Raw genomic sequence first — 18,060 nt, forward strand, 5'->3', positions numbered from 1 at the left:
AGTGAAGGAGGGAGATGTATAGCAGTATCATGAGGTAGCACATGTTGATGTATATGTACACTGAGGTAAAATAGTGAAGGAGGGAGATGTATAGCAGTATCATGAGGTAGCACATGTTGATGTATATGTACACTGAGGTAGAATAGTGAAGCAGGGAAATGTATAGCAGTATCATGAGGTAGCACATGTTGATGTATATGTACACTGAGGTATAGTGGTGAAGGAGGGAGATGTATGGCAGTATCATGAGGTAGCACATGTTGATGTATATGTACACTGAGGTATAGTAGTGAAGGAGGGAGATGTATAGCAGTATCATGAGGTAGCACATGTTGATGTATATGTACACTGAGGTAGAATAGTGAAGGAGGGAGATGTATAGCAGTATCATGAGGTAGCACATGTTGATGTATGTGTACACTGAGGTAGAATAGTGAAGGAGGGAGATGTATAGCAGTATCATGAGGTAGCACATGTTGATATATATGTACACTGAGGTATAGTAGTGAAGGAGGGAGATGTATAGCAGTATCATGAGGTAGCACATGTTGATGTATATGTACACTGAGGTATAGTAGTGAAGCAGGGAGATGTATAGCAGTATCATGAGGTAGCACATGTTGATATATATGTACACTGAGGTATAGTAGTGAAGCAGGGAGATGTATAGCAGTATCATGAGGTAGCACATGTTGATGTATATGTACACTGAGGTATAGTAGTGAAGGAGGGAGATGTATAGCAGTATCATGAGGTAGCACATGTTGATGTATGTGTACACTGAGGTAGAATAGTGAAGGAGGGAGATGTATAGCAGTATCATGAGGTAGCAGATGTTGATGTATGTGTACACTGAGGTAGAATAGTGAAGGAGGGAGATGTATAGCAGTATCATGAGGTAGCACATGTTGATGTATATGTACACTGAGGTATAGTAGTGAAGGAGGGGGCTGGAGGCAGTGCAGGGAGGAGGAGCACACACTGACAGGATAGAAGGAGCCTCTGCTGGAGGAAGCCGCTGTTGTGTCTGCTGCTATCAGTCTTGATTGTCTACATCACCCGGGAGGGCGGGATGGACGAGGATTAAGCTGTCACATAGGGATAAGATGAAGTGACGTCCACTCTGCCTGGATAAGTGACACAGACTCGTACCGTGCAGATCTGCCGCACACACTGCCTGCATCCATACGGATGATGTGTCCTCTCCAGTGTGCACACACTTATATCAGCACACTGCTTTCCTGCTCTACGGGCTCTGCCTGAGCTCACACATCTACACAGAGCAGACACACAGTGACTGGAATCCCTGGGCTCCAGGCCTGGCACTACGGCTTCCACCTGGCTCCCTCCCGGGCTCTGAGTCCTGATCTCCCCCGCACCCAGCTCGGGGATCTGCCTCCATGCAACCGCACGATGTCTGGGAAGCATTACAAGGGGCCGGAGGTCAGCTGCTGCATCAAGTACTTCATCTTCGCCTTCAATGTCATCTTCTGGGTAAGTGGCATTAATACCCTGTGCCACTCTTCCACTTGGGGTAGTCCCCATGTAACCCGTGCTGCGGGGGATGCTGTGGTGTGTACTGGTTTATATTCCAGACAGGTCTTCTATATTGTTTCCATAGTCCTGTAGCCGGTGGGTGTTGTGGGTGAGGACAGTACTATAGAGCACTGTTCAGACACTCCTGGGTTTGATCCACTCAGGGGTTTTTCATTTTTGGACTTTTGTTTTTTTTCTCCTCCCCTTCTAAAAATCCTAACCTTTCAGTTTTCCACCTACAGACCTATATTAGGGCTTGTTTTTTGTGCCACCAATCTTACTTTGTAATAAAATCAATCATTTCACCACAAAATCTAAATTGAAAAAACCTCTGCCATTTTGTAATTTTTGGCGACTTCCATTTCTACGCAGTGCGGTTTTTGGTAAAAATGGCACACAATCTTTATTCATATGATTAAAGATTAGATAGGTTTTATTTAGCTTTACTTCTCTTATAAATGTATAACTTTATGCACGAAAATGTAATACGTTTAAAGTTGTCCTCTGTCGAACCCTATAATTTTTTATTTTTCCGTATACAGGGATGTGTGAGGGCTCATTTTTTTGCGCCGTGATCTGTAATTTTTATCGGAACTATTGTTGTTTTCATGGGCCTTTTTTTGATTGTTTGTTTTTTTATAAATTTTTTTTTTTTTTTTTTTTTTTTAGGACTTGCACTTTTTTTTTTATGTTTATGCCATTGTCCGAGCGGTCTAATTATCATTATAATTTTTATTATTTGGACATTTACACACGCAGCAAAACCACATGTTTATTTTTGTTTACATTGTTTTTAATGGGAAAAGAGGGGTGATTCAAATTTTATTTAATTTTTTTTATTACGGAAGGGGTTAATTCACTTTTATTAACTTTTTTTTTTTTGGTTTGTTTGTTTTTTACACTATTTTAAAGTCCTATAGAGGACTATTACATGCAATCCTTGGCTTGCATACCCTGTTCAATGCTATGCCATAGCATAGCATTGATCAGCGTTATTGGTGCTCGATTGCTTCAGCTTGCCATGGCTGACTGGAGAATCTGAGCTGGGCTCTCCCTCCATCCTCTCAGCTGATCTGGACACTGGTGTTTTAATATGATGGACAGTTTTTTTTTTTTCCCCCCCGTTTTTTTTCTTTTTAATTTTAGATGCTGCGATCAACTTTGATTGTGGTGTCTAAGGGGTTAATGCCTGGCATCACTGGGATCAGACAGACACAGCATTTGATATGGGTCATAGCGGCTGATGGGACCACCCCGTTATGAAGTTGGCTGAGCTCCTGAGCCCGTGTCATAGAGGGGGAGTGGGCGCTCAGAGTGGTGAGAGTCCCCGACAGAGGAAACATTGACTGCAGGTACCTCCAGCACTGGGGGCAATAAGGCACATAGACAGGAGACTGCGGGGGATGGTGGGAGTATCTGTGTAGCACCAGCTTTGGGGTAAGTTTACTCCTGTACCACAAATGCATGTACCAAAACAAAACCAATTTGGCTAAATGTGGCATATCGTATACATCGTTTTAAACATATACGTTTTTGTTAATATCTAAAGAAATATATGTATCAGAGAAAAAATAAGGTATACACTTTTATCATAGATATACACATAAAAACCTATACCACACCATATGTCACTAATGTACCTCTATGGGAAATTGGATGTAAAAACAATTAGATGCAAACATACCACAAACTGCCAGAAAAGAATGCCAACCTAGCGAATAGTATGATTGGAAAAAATTTATCTGACCCCCAAAAAGTGAATAATAAACAGCATTGTCTGTAGTGTGTGTATATCTCACTATTGATTTCCAGCTAAGGGTTCACATCAGGTTTTTACCAATACGGGACCGCATACGGCTGGGGGGAGCTAAAACCTTGCGCTCCCGTATCCCTGCCGTATGCCGCCCGTATGTAATTCATTTCAATGAATCCAGTCGGGAGTGAAACGCTGACTCCGGTCGGCTCATTTTTGCCCCTTATGCGATTTTCCACCGCACTTCAAACCGTGGTCGACTACGGTTTTAGGTGCGGTGGGAAAACCGCATACAGGGCAAAAATGAGCCGACCGGAGTCAGCGTTTCACTCCGGTCGGCTCATTGAAATGAATTACATACGGGCGACATATGGCAGGGATACGGGAGCGCAAGGTTTTAGCTCCCCCCAGCCGTATGCGGTCCCGTATTGGTAAAACCTGATGTGAACCCAAACTTACAGTTGCAGAAACAGGAAAAAAACAGAAAAAATGCTGTGAAAAAAGCCACAAAACATGTGATACCACTCCAAGGTTAAGGTGAAACAAATTGGACAGGCAAAGATTGCAGTTACCACAAGAAAGTGAAAGAAAAGTGACTGTGGTGATTTTTGGGTCACGGTAGCTTGTGTGTTGTGGTGCTACCATATTCACTTTCACTTAGTTGCGTTGCACAATTTGGCCTTGTGATGTGTGTGGCAGCCAAAATCCTTGTCTAGGGTTCTAAGGGTACCCTAGATAACAATCGTAGACAATACCACAAAATAATTGTAGACAATGGGAAAAACCTTGCCAAACTGACATACCTTTGACTACATTGGCATAACAAAAATCTATAGGTATATCACAGCATACATTTAGGTATCATTTAAAGGTATCTCCCAGCATACTGCTGTGGTGTAGATGTGAACTAGCCCTTAAAGTGGATCTGGGAGTTTAATAGATTCTGGAGACTTAGAGGGGCACTCCACTGGAAAACATTTTCTTTTAAATCAACTGGTGCCAGAAAGTTAAACATATTTGTAAATTACTTCTATTAAAAAAATCTTAATCCTTTCAGTACTTATAAGCTGCTGTATACTACAGATAAAGTTCTTTTCTTTTTGAATTTCCTTTCTGTCTGACAACATGCTCTCTGCTGACACCTCTGTCCATTATAGGAACTGTCCAGAGTAGGAACAAATCCCCATAGAAAACCTCTCCTGCTCTGGACAGTTCCTGACACGGACAGAGGTGTCAGCGGAGAGCATGTTGTCAGACAGAAAGGAAATTCAAAAAGAAAAGAACTTCCTCTGTAGTATACATTAGGGATCGACCGATTATCGGTTTGGCCGATATTATTGGCCAATATTCACGATTTTGGGCCATATCGGTATCGGCCGATAATGCCCCGCCCCCCACACCGCCCCCACCGCACCGTGACCGCCTCCCCACGACCCACCGCACCGCATCGCACCCCCAACCGCACCGGCCCCATTGCCTCCGCCATCCACGGTTTTATAATTACCTGTTCCCGGGGGCCAGGGTCCACGCTACTTCTGGCTCCTGCTGCGTCCTGCGTTACGCTGTGCGCAAAGACGAGTGATGTCCTCAATGCGACGTCACCGTCAGTGCGCACAGTGACAGCTCAGGAGGATGCCACCGGAGCCAGATTTAGAGTGGACCCGGGAACAGGTAATTATAAAACCGGGGATGGGGGAGGCAGTGGGGCCGGGGCGGTGCGGCGGTGGGGGGCGCGGCGGTGGGGATGCGTGGCGGTGATAGGATTCATGAGGACCCCAGGACAGGCAGGGGGAGAGAAGCGGGTGGCGGCGGCGGCCTATGGCACTCCAAAAGCCGCTGCAGTTCATTGATTTAAAGCGCCCGCTTTAAATCAATGATCTGCAGCGGTGTCGTTCGCGCGGGCAGGGGGGGGGGGGGGGGGGATAAATAGCCGATAACTTATACCGGAATATCGGTATAAATTATGGGCTAACCTCCACAGATTATCGGTATCGGCTCTAAAAAATCGATATCGGTCGATCCCTAGTATACATCATCTAAAAAGTACTGGAAGGATTGGGATTTTTTAATAAATGTAATCTACAAATCTTTAACTTTCTGGCACCAGTACCCCTTTAAAAAAAATATTTTGTGCACCTATTCAGTCCATGTTATATAGGGCAGAAGCCTCTTAGGGCAGCATGGAGTGGTATCACGCGTTTTGTGGCTTTTTTCCAGTTTTTTTTTTTTTAGTTTTTTGTTAGCTGGAAATCAATAGAGAGATATACACACACTACAGACAATGCTGTTTTCTTTGTGGTGTTTATTATTTACTTGCGGTTGTGTTTTTTTTTTATTTTATTTTTTTTGGGGGGGGGGTCAGAGACAATTTTTTTCCAAACACAGCATTCTCTAGGTAAGTGTTCTTTTTAGGCAGTTTGGTATGTTTGCATTTCCCTCCTATAGACTTTTAACAGACCATGTACCGTAGCCTTGGTATCCTGTAGTAAATAGAATTCCCATGGCCTATATCAGTGGTCTTCAACCTGTGGACCTCCAGATGTTTCAAAACTACAACTCCCAGCATGCCCGGACAGCCGATGGCTGTCCGGGCATGCTGGGAGTTGTAGTTTTGAAACATCTGGAGGTCAGCAGGTTGAAGACCACTGGCCTATACCTTTTAACATTGTGTATAATCTTTCGCCAAGTAAACGCATTGGATATTTTTGGCAGAAATCTTGCAGTCGATATATTAATAAAAGTGTCAGCTGTTGTACCAGATGTAGGGTAAGTTGTTTGGGCCAACAGTTTTCCCCTTTCATCTATGTATTAATATGCAGATAAGTCTCAGTAAAACATGCATGCAATTTCTAGCATCTGAGGCGGGGAACAACAAAACGTGACTTGTAAAAAGCATTAACGTCCCATCACAGGGTACACTCCGGATTGTCTCACATCCCCCTATACAGAACCCAATGTGAACAGCGTGATAAAACTGGGGCGCTTGGTGGTGACAGACACTTGCTATCATTTATTTATAAGGTGCTGAATGTATTTATGAGTTAGGTGAAAACTAGGCAGAATTATAACCTAATGTATGCACAGACTCTGCTAAACAAGCTGGGAGCATCCAAGTGGAATTCCTAATGTTATATGTTCTCTAGTAATCCCATTCAATTCTACATAATTGTCTTAGAGATAAACTGTATACGGATGTCATGATAAATGTGCATATTTGTCTTATTTTTGTCTCTATGCCATTCATACAGCTTCAATTTCACAGGACCTGTTGGCTCTTCTGACCAGATCTGTTTTAGTAAATAATTGTATTACCCATAAAACAACAATTCTGGAAATCTTTTCCTTTCATCTGTTAGGATGGGTTCACACCAAGTTTTTGCAATACAGGTTTTTTTATTTATTTATTTTTTTTAAAGAATTTATTTTCAAATTATGGTGGAAAATAAGTATTTGGTCAATAACAAAAGTTCATCTCAATACTTTGTTATATCCCCTTTCTTGGCAATGACAGAGGTCAAACGTTTTTTTGCCCATTCCTCCATGCAGATCTCCTCTAGAGCAGTGATGTTTTGGGGCTGTCACTAGGCAACACAGACTTTCAACTTCCTCCCAAATTTTTTTTTGCACTTTAACGTTTATTGAGTATAAGGCACGTAAACCATACAGAACAAAAACAATATAGAGATCAGAGTATAAAGTACTATAATGCTCCATTAAGTATCACCTCTATGACATTGCCACCATATAATACGCAAAAGGAGATACAATAGTCCAGGTATGTATATGTGAACAAGTCGGTGTCTCAATATACAATGTGCTTATTACCAGCTATAGGCAATACAGTTTTTTATCAGGTTTTTGATTAAAAAAAACAGATTCCTCAAAACCTGACTAAACTGTATCAAAACGTGTGTACAAGGTTTTATCTGTATACGGTTGAAAAATGATGTCCGGTTGCATCCGTTTTGAAGAAAAAAAAGTATACGTTTTGAACTTTTCACTCCATTATGAATAAAATTTCACTTGTTTGATTGAAATTCCAAGAAAAAAAAACTGTGCAAAGTCAAAAACCGTATGGTGAAAACCGGATGGAACCGTACTTACATACAGATCTGTACGGTTCCCATTGACTCCCTTGTTTAAAAAAAAAAAGTATACGGGTTAATACGGTTTTTCACCCCGACCAAAAACCACAGTAGGCCACGGTTTTCTGTCCAGAAAAAAAAAGTAAAAAACCATGTGGAGACACCCGTATACAATATGGTGCATACGGTTTTGAATGGAAAGTCTATGGCCACGGTTTGCTGTATGATTGCATATGTTTTAAAAAAAAATAAAAAATGTATCCAAAAACTGTATAGAAAAATCGTGGTGTGAACCCACCCTTATTCTTATGTATGTTTAAATTGCCAACTGGGCTTTGCTAGTGGGGGGTGTTGCTAAACTGTCTGTCTGTGTCAGGTTTGACTGGGTAGTGTCACACAATGTCAGGACACACCCTGAGCTGGTAACACATAGTGGGGGTGGGGTGAGGGGGGGAAGAATTTATCAAATGACGCATGTAGCCACTTGGCGTAAAAATAAATAATTTGGCGTAAATAAAAATGCCTCCAATTTTTAGTGTGACACAGTTACTATTATCTATGGTAGTAAGGGTTCGCACTCCGCTCACAGTTTCCGTTAAGTTTAATTTTACTGTATGCTAAAATGTAGTCAGCTATGCTATTGTGTAGGCCAATATGTATGTTACGAGTATATCAAAGGGGAAACAACCGATGGCATATAGCAAGATTCGTTTTTGGGCTAAGTTTTCCTCTTTTTTTCTGGCAGTTTTTGGAATACTGCCACTGCAGTTTTTGAGCCAAAGTCAGAAGTGGATCCATAAGGGAGGAGAAGTAGAAGTCCTTCTTTAAAAGTGTTCTATTCCTTTTGAATACATTTCTGGCTTTGGCTCAAAAACTGCAGTGGCATTACTCCAAAAACTGCCAGAAAAAAAAAGTGGAAACTTAGCCTTAGTATCCTTAAAACGAATATGTTAAAGGGGTATTCCAGGAATTTTTATTTTTTATTTGACTATGCTACAGGGGCTGTAAAGTTAGTGTAGTTCATAATATAGTGTCTTTACCGGTGTGTGACGGTTTTCTCAATTCTTATGCGATTTTCACCCCCAATATTTATTTTTAACAGCATACAAAATGACTGCTGTCTCGGATTTTTCCCAGCTTGCAATGCGGTCAAGACCTGACTCACTAGTCAGCTGATAACAGGGAGCCTGTCTGCTTCAATGGGTGGAGAGAGCAATCTGCAACTAATGCAACTGTTGGAGGCACCCTGATTGAAAACCACAGGTCTGCAGCTCATTTATCTTTCAATGGGTGGGGTAGCTGATGTGTGGAAAGGAGGAAAATGGTATCATGGGATTTGTAGGCAAACAAGAAAACAGAAAACAGGAAATACAAATTCACAGAAAGCTAGCCACAGTATTATGATAATCTCGCAGCATAGCCATTTAACCCAAGACAAGCGCAGATCCTTCCTAAGCATGTCCATTACTGTCTGCCAGGTATGTACTAAAATCCCCTTATGCTGGATAACCCCTTTAAATGAAGACAGAAACATGGTGTGAACACACTAGGGATCGGCCGATATTGATTTTTTTTAGGGCCGATACCGATAATCTGTGAACTTTCAGGCCAATAGCCGATAACTTATACCGATATTCCGGTATAAGTTATCGGCTATTTCTACCCCCCCCCTCTCCCCCCCCCCCCCCCCCCTGCAGAAGCCACTGCAGATCAATGATTTAAAGCGGGCACTTTAAATCAATGAACTGCAGTGGCTTTTGCGGGGACAGAGACCGCCGCCACCACCCGCTTCTCTCCCCCTGCCTGTCCTGTGGTCCTCCTGAGTCCAACCGCCGCTGCCCCCCCCCCCCCCCCACCCTACCTATCCTCTGGCCAGAGACCGCCGCCGCCCGCTTCTCTCCCCCTGCCGGTCCAGGGGTCCGCGATACTTCTTGCTCCGGCGGCGTCCTGAGCTGTCACTGTGCGCACTGACGGTCATGTCGCGTTGAGGACGTCACTTGTCATTGCGCAGCGCACAGCAATAGTGCAGGACGCTGCAGGAGCCAGAAGAAGCGTGGACCCCGGGAACAGGTAATTATAAAACCGGGGATGGGGGAGGCAATGAGGCAGCGGTGGCAGTGGTCTCTGGCTGGCAGGGCATTATCGGCAAGGTAATTGCCGATACTGATAACTTCCAAAATCGTGAATATCGGCCGATAATATCGGCCAAACCGATAATCGGTCGATCCCTAGAACACACCCTAACCGAAGTAAATTATAGTGGTAATGTTTTTAATGTTTGCCAGCTATTCACCCTACCACTGCAGCATAGCCACGCCCCCTGGAGACATGTGTCCTATGACCTATTGGCAGAGATTCATCAAACAGTGTTAAAGAAAAAATAGAGTAATTTTCCACAGCAACCAATCACAGCTCAGCATTCACTTTACCAGAGCTTGTTAGCTGAGGTATGATTGGTCGCTATGGGAAAATTTTTCTCTCACACAGTTTGATAAATCTGGGCCAATGGCTGCAGGGTGTTGGTCCCTCTGCATTAAAACAGGAAAAAGCGGCGCACGAAGGTAAAGCTTCTTTCACACTGCCGTTGCTCCCCATCGAGGACGGCCGTCAGTCACTTTTTTTTTTCTCTGACTTTAACGGCCATTCTCTTAAAGGGAAGCAACGGCAAACAATGGGTCCTGGTGGCTCCCATTTACTATTATGGGGGCCGCCGGGACCCGTTATGAATAGCGGGAGAAAAAGACGGCACATGCTGTAATGTTTCTCCTGCTATTCTGCAGTGGCTGTCACACGGGAAAGGGGCCTTAGAGATGCAGATTACACTGTAATATAACTTGGATACAGTGGCGTCTGGAATACCCCTTTACAGGCGACTGTCCCATCACAGATCTGTTTCAGCCTTGGATGGCGATATAGCCTGTCTATGAGCAGATCTCCTACAGTCATAACCAAGAGTTCTCTCCTAGAGTTACTGCATATTGCGTGCAATGTCCCCCTATAGGGTTAAATTACAAATGCATGTGATGAATTATACTTTTACCTTCTAACACAAGGCTCCACCACTGAATTGCAGAAAATTGAATTAAAATTTGTCATAGTATACATTACATGATATTTTGTCCATCCTGGGAAAATTCCTGAATGGACAAAAATTCCTAGGACTTCTAGGAAATGCGCCTTCTCCATAGCCAGTGGACCCCGGGAACAGTTCATTATAAAACCGGGGATGGGGGAGGCAATGGGGTAGCTATGGTCTCTGGCCGGGGGGGGGGGGGGGGCGATCCACTAGGATCCCTCCAAAACAATAAACGCGTTCATTCTTTTCTGCAGAGTCCATCATTTTAATTTCTGATGCAGAAATTGGCATGTGCATGGGGCAGCAGACTACCATTGAAAACGATGTGGTTTTCGAGTGGGATTTTACCACCACTGGCCTGCACTCGAAAATACTGCTTTGTGAATGGGCCCTAAGGCTGCTCTTACACTGTGCAGTTTGTTGCAGTTTTTGCTGCAGCTTTGAAGCTAAAACTGTATCTTAATGAATTAGATTATATCAAGAACAGATGTTACTTTAACCTTTTTTTCTTTATTCCCTCCTGACTTAAAATGGATTCAATAAGAAGAAAAAAAAGAAGTAACATCTGTTCTTTATATTATCTGATTCATTATGATCCACACCTGGTTTTGGCTTTAAAGATGCTGCAAAAACTGCAACAAAATTACAGTGTGAGAGCAGTCTAAATGAGTCCTTAGAGTGAACAGAGTTCCCGATATTGTCAGCAAAAGTTTTACACGTTTGTAATTTATCTTCATTACCTGTATTTGTTGTTTGCACCTATTTCTCTGTTCATTTTCACCCACAGGAAACTGTACAGCAGGCAGGCTAATTCCAGTGTATGGCTCTCATTATAGCTTTATTTGTATTCTATTTAAAGATTGTGTGAAATCCCATTACAGAATGACTCATAAACACATGAACACACAATGAGGGAAATTTATCATATCATTTTTTTTTCTGTCTAAATTTGTTGCAGAAAATGTTGCAGTCAGTTTTTGCATATCTTTTCATGCAACTTTTGGGGTAGATCATTTTACAAACTCAACCATATAAAAGGGGTACTCCACCCCTCCCCTGTCTAAAAGGATAGCAATTACAGCATTTAACCGGTTAAGAATGAAGGGTGTATGGGTACATCCTTGCGTCCTGTATGCCCTGGTCCCGTTACCAGTGTTTAAAGCACGCTCACAGGCTGAGCGTGCTTCAAACCCGGTGAGTCCTGACTGCTATCAGCAGCCAGGACCAGGGTTAATGCTAGGCATCACCAATCGGGCCAATGCCTTGCATTAACCTTTTAGATGCCTCAATCAAAATAAAAGTAAAACGGTCTCGGCAGATCAGAGGAGCTGATCAGGACCATCACAATGAAATTGCGATGTCCTAATCAGCTGAGAGGACATGGGAGGGCCCTTACCTGCCTCCTCACCGTCCATCGACGATGCTCTGCTTCCTCCACCCTCCACAGGCTGCAGCAGCAGAGCACCGATAACACTGATCAATGCTGAGCCAAAGCTCAGCATTAAACAGTGTATGCTATTGCAAGATTGCATGTTATAGCCCCCTATGGGGGCTAAAGAAAATAATAAAATGTGTATACGAAAAAAAAAGTTAATGAATGTGAATAAGTCCGTCCCCTAATAAAAGTTTGAATCACCACCCTTTTTCCATTTTGTAAATAAAATAATGTAATTAAAATTAATCATGTGGTATCGCTATGTGCGTGTTACGCAGAGCGCTCCGGGTCTCCGCTCCTCCCCGTAGTGCTCACAGCATTCTCCTGTTCACAGCGCCCCGGTCAGACCCGCTGACCGGGTGCGCTGCGATAATGTCCCTAGCCGGGATGCGATTTGCGATGCGGGACGCGCCCGCTCGCGGTTCGCATCCCGACCCGCTTACCAGACTTGCTCCCCGTCTGTGCTGCCCCGGCGTGCGTGGCTCCGCTCCCTAGGGTGCGCGCGCACCGGGTCTTTGCGATTTAAAAGGCCGGTGCGCATGGGTTTTAATTAGTGTCTTCACCTGTGCACTTCCCTATATTACCTCACTACCCCTGCACTTCCTTGCCGGATCTTGTTGCCATTGTGCCAGTGAAAGCGTTCCTTGTGTGTTCCTAGCTTGTGTTTCAGACCTCTTGCCGTTGCCCCTGACTACGATCCTTGCTGCCTGCCCTGACCTTCTGCTACGTCCAACCCGGCTCTTGTCTATTCCCTTGTACCGCGCCTATCTCAGCAGTCAGAGAGGTTGAGCCGTTGCCGATGTATACGACCTGGTTGCTACCGCCGCTGCAAGTCCATCCCGCTTTGCGGCAGGCTCTGGTGAAAACCAGTAGCAACGTAGAACCGGTCCACCGACACGGTCCACGCCAATCCCTCTCTGACACAGAGGATCCACCTCCAGCCTGCCGAATCCTGACAGTGCGTAAATGTCCGAACTATTAACACGTTAAAGGAAATCTGTCATTAGAATCACCCGCACTAAACCTGTTACACAGGCTTGTAGTGCGGGTGATCCTGATTAAAACGCTCCTTACCTGGTTAAAAACGGTTCAGCGGTTCTTCAGATATCTTTATTTTTAGTGTTCTGTTATTCCCTGGCTTGGGACTCAGTGGGAGGTGTTCTCATCTGGGACTCGGCCACACGTCATTCTAGCTGGGCGGAGCTGCCGCCCGGCTCATGAATATTCATGAACTTATCCTCGTAGTCTAACTCCTTTTTCTAGGTGTGGTGGGGAGGGCCGCGAGGATAAGTTCATGAATATTCATGAGCCGGGCGGCAGCTCCGCCCAGCTAGAATGACGTGTGGCCGAGTCCCAGATGATAACACCTCCCACTGAGTCCCAAGCCAGGGAATAACAGAAAACTAAAAATAAAGATATCTGAAGAACCGCTGAACCGTTTTTAACCAGGTAAGGAGCATTTTAATCAGGATCACCCGCACTACAAGCCTGTGTAACAGGTTTAGTGCGGGTGATTCTGATGACAGATTTCCTTTAAGGACGCAGGGCATACAGGTACACCCTGGCATCCTGGTACTTAAGGACTTGGCATACCTGTACATCCGGAGTCCTGTTACAGGGGTTTAAAGCATTCTCACGAGTGGAGAACGCTTCAAAGCCTGTGTTTCCCGACTTCTATCAGCAGCCAGGACCCAGGGTTAATGCTGGGCACCACCATCATCAAAGTTGATCGTGGCATCTAAAGTGATAGTAAAACTATCCCAGCAGCTCAGCGGAGCTGATCGGGACTATTGCGACAAAATCGCGAAGTCTCGATCAACTTACTGGAAGACAGGAGGGTCCAAGCCTGCTATGCTATGGCATAGCATTGATCAGTGTAAGAAATCAAAAAATTGCATGGTAAAGCATCCTAAGGGGGCTAAAAAAAAGAGAATAAATGTGAATATCCCCCCCAATAACCTAATAAAAGTTTGAATCACCCCCCTTTTTCAATTTTTAACCCCTTAAGGACGCAGCTCATTTTCACCTTAAGGACGCAGCCCTTTTTGCAAATCTGACCACTGTCACATTAAGCATTTATAACTCTGGGATGCTTTTACGTTTCATTCTGATTCCGAGAATCGTGACCTATTCTACTTTATGTTAGTGGTAAATTTTCGTCAATACTTGCATCATTTCTTTGCATTTTTTTAAACTTTGAAACTCTCTGCTTATAAGGAGAATGGACATCCCAAATGAATGATATATTGATTCACATATACAATATGTCTACTTAATGTGGGCATCATAAAGTTTTTACTTTTGGAAGACATCGGAGGGCTTCAAAGTTCAGCAGCAATTTTCCACAAAATTTTTTAAATTGAATTTTTCAGGGACCATTTCAGTTTTGAAGTTGATTTGAGGGGCTTTCATATTAGAAATACCCCATAAATAACCCCATTATAAAAACTGCACCCCTCAAAGTATTCAAAATGACATTCAGTAAGTGTGTTAACCCTTTAGGTATTTCTCAGGAATAACAGCAAAGTAAAGGAGAAAATTCAAAATCTTCATTTTTTTACACTCACATATTCTTGTAGACCCAGTTTTTGAATTTTTACAAGGTGTGAAAGGAGAGAAATCACCCTAAAATTTGTAACCCAATTTCTCTTGAGTAAGGAAATATCTCATATGTGGATGTAAAGTGCTCTGTGGATGCACTAGAGGGCTCAGAAGGAAAGGAGCGACAATGGGATTTTGGAGAGTGAGTTTTTCTGAAAGGGTTTTTGGGGGGCATGTCACATTTAGGAAGCCCCTATTACATAGTTACATATGTTAGTATGGTTGAAAAAAGACATACGTCCAACCAGGGAATTGAAGTGAAGGGTGTAAGGGGATAAGGGGAAGGGATGTAGTTTTATAATTCTGCATAAGCATTAATGTTATTTTGTTCCAGGAATGTATCTAATCCTGTTTTAAAGCTGTTAATTGTTCCTGCTGTGACCAGTTCCTGAGGTAGACCGTTCCATAAATTCACAGTCCTCACGGTAAAGAAGGCGTGTCGCCCCTTTAGACTAAACCTTTTCTTCTCCAGACGGAGGGAGTGCCCCCTCGTCCTTTGGGGGGGGGGGGGTTTAACCTGGAACAGTTTTTTTCATATTTTTTGTGTGGGCCATTTATATACTTATATACGTTTATCATATCCACCCTTAAACGTCTCTTCTCAAGACTAAACAATTGTAACTCCTTTAATCGCTCCTCATAGCTAAGATGTTCCATGTCCCATATTAGTTTAGTCGCGCGTCTCTGCACCCTTTCCAACTCCGCAATGTCCCTTTTATGAACAGGCGACCAAAACTGAACACCATATTCCAGGTGAGGCCGTACCAATGCTTTATAAAGGGGGAGTATTATGTCCCTGTCCCTTGAGTCCATGCCTCTTTTGATACAGGACAATATCCTGCTGGCTTTGGAAGCAGCAGCCTGACATTGCATGCTATTCTGTAGTCTGTGATCTACAAAAACACCCAGATCCTTCTCTACCAGTGACTCTGCCAGTTTAATCCCCCCTAAGACATATGACGCATGCAGGTTCTTAGTACCCAGATGCATAACTTTACATTTATCCACATTGAACCTCATTTGCCAAGTGGATGCCCAGACACTTAGTCTATCCAAGTCATCTTGTAACTTATGCACATCCTCTATAGACTGTACCGTGCTACAAAGCTTGGTGTCATCTGCAAAGATAGAAACAGAGCTGTTAATACCATCCTCTATATCATTGATAAATAAATTAAACAACAGCGGGCCCAGTACTGAACCTTGGGGTACACCACTAATTACCGGGGACCAATCAGAGTACGAATCATTGACCACCACTCTCTGGGTACGATCCATGAGCCAGTGTTCAATCCAGTTACAAACTAAAGTTTCCAAGCCCAAGGACCTTAACTTACCTGTCAGACGTCTGTGAGGGACAGTATCAAATGCTTTGGCAAAATCCAGAAACACTAAATCCACAGCCATTCCTTTGTCAAGGCTTCTACTCACCTCTTCATAAAAGCAAATTAGATTGGTTTGACAACTTCTATCCTTAGTAAACCCATGCTGGCTATCACTTATAATACTATTATCCCCTATGTATTCCTGTATGTAATCCCTTATAAGTCCTTCAAACAATTTACCCACAATGCACGTTAGACTTACCGGTCTATAATTGCCTGGCAAAGACCTAGAGCCCTTCTTGAAGATTGGCACCACATTAGCCTTGGGCCAGTCCCTTGGCACAATACCAGACACCAGAGAATCTCTAAATATCATGAACAAGGGTACAGATATTACTGAACTTACCTCTCTAAGAACTCTTGGGTGTAGTCCATCCGGCCCTGGAGATTTGCTTACATTTACTTTACTTAACTTACCTTGTACCATCTCTACATTAAGCCAGTTCAGTACATTACATGATGTGTTACCAGCACTGACCTGGCCAATGTCAGCTCCTTTTTCCATAGTGTATACAGAACTAAAGAACCCATTCAGTAGCTCCGCCTTCTTTTGATCGCACGTGACAACCTCCCCATTATCATTATTAAGGGGTCCTACATGCTCTGTCCTTGGTTTTTTTGTATTTATATATCTAAAAAAATATTTAGGATTAGTCTTGCTTTCTTTGGCCACCTGTCTCTCATTTTGAATTTTTGCTGTTTTTATTAAATTTTTACAGATTTTATTAAGCTCCTTGTACTGTTTAAATGTTATTGCTGACCCATCAGATTTGAATTTTTTGAAGGCTATTTTTTTGTTGTTTATTGCTCTTTTAACATCATTTGTCAGCCATGTAGGATTTAGTTTTAATAGTTTATATTTGTTCCCCTTTGGTATATATTTAGCTGTATAGTTATTTAGAGTTGATTTTAAAGATGTCCCATTTACCTTCTGTATCAGTATTTGAGAACATCTCCCCGCAGTCTATGTCCTGTAGTGCAGCTCTCAGCCCAGGGAAATTTGCCTTTTTAAAGTTATATGTTTTTGCCTTCCCCGTCTGTCTTTGTTTTCTACATTTTAAGTCAAAAGTAACTATATTGTGGTCGCTATTACCAAGGTTTTCCCTCACAGTTACATTACCAACCAGCTCTGCATTGTTGGAAATGATCAGATCCAACAAGGCATCACTTCTTGTTGGGTCCTCCACAAACTGGCCCATAAAATTATCCTGCAATAAATTTAGGAATTTTCTCCCCTTTGTAGTTTTAGCCAGCCCCCGGCCCCAATCTATATCTGGATAGTTAAAATCTCCCATTATTACCACTGTACCTGCCCAGGCGGCCCTCTCTATTTGTTTATACAGCCGACCTTCTATCTCTTCAGTGATATTAGGGGGTCTGTAGATTACACCAAATATAATTTTTTCAGTATTTCCCTCCTTTTGTAATTCTACCCACAGTGATTCCACATCCTCAGAATCATCACACACTATGGCATCGTTCACACTGGCTTTCATACCACTTCTTACATACAGACAGACTCCACCACCTTTTCTGTTCATTCTATCCTTGCAAAACAATGTAAACCCCTGCAGATTAACAGCCCAGTCATGCGAGGAGTCCAGCCATGTCTCAGTGACCCCAACTATATCAATATGTTCCTCCAGTATCAAGGCCTCAAGCTCCCCAATTTTATTTGCTAGGCTTCTGGCATTTGTGAACATACACTTTACATTTCCATTAAGTTTTACATATAGTCTCACTAATGGGATTTTCAGAGTTATTGTGCCAGAACAGCAAAAAAAACAAAAAAACAAAACATGGCATATTATTTTGGAAACTACACCTCTCAAGGAACTTAACAAGGGGTACAGTGAGCCTTAACACCCCACAGGTGTTTGACGACTTTTCGTTAAATTCGGATGTGTAAATGAAATAAATTATTTTTTTCACTAAAATGCAATTTTTTTCCCCAAATGTTAAATTTTACAAGGAGTAATAGAAGAAATGGGGTTACAAATTTCAGGGGGAATTTTCTCCTGAGTATGGAAATACACCATGTGTTGACGTCAAGTGCTGTGCTGGTGCACTACAATGCTCAGAAGAGAAGGAGCACCATTGAGCTTTTGGAGAGAGAATTTGGTTTGAATAGAAGTCGGTGGCCATGTGTGTTGACAAAGTCCCCCTTGGTACCAGAATAGTGGACCCCC

The 18,060-nt window shown here is 43.0% G+C and overlaps 1 protein-coding gene across 4 annotated transcripts in view; it reads left to right on the top strand.

Annotated features, from left to right (window-relative positions):
- Positions 1-994: 994 nt before the first annotated feature.
- TSPAN5 (tetraspanin 5) overlaps positions 995-18,060 on the top strand; it is a 218,781-nt gene continuing 201,715 nt past the window's right edge. For all 4 annotated transcript variants that reach the window (XM_056567067.1, XM_056567095.1, XM_056567085.1 and 1 more), the window contains exon 1: positions 995-1,494. In XM_056567067.1, coding sequence (XP_056423042.1) covers positions 1,414-1,494 — 81 coding nt within the window. In that variant the 5' untranslated portion in view covers positions 995-1,413. The remainder of the gene's footprint in view (positions 1,495-18,060) is intronic.

The sequence above is a fragment of the Hyla sarda genome, chromosome 1 (genome assembly GCF_029499605.1).
Source record: "Hyla sarda isolate aHylSar1 chromosome 1, aHylSar1.hap1, whole genome shotgun sequence".
NCBI classification, from domain to species: Eukaryota; Metazoa; Chordata; class Amphibia; order Anura; family Hylidae; genus Hyla; species Hyla sarda.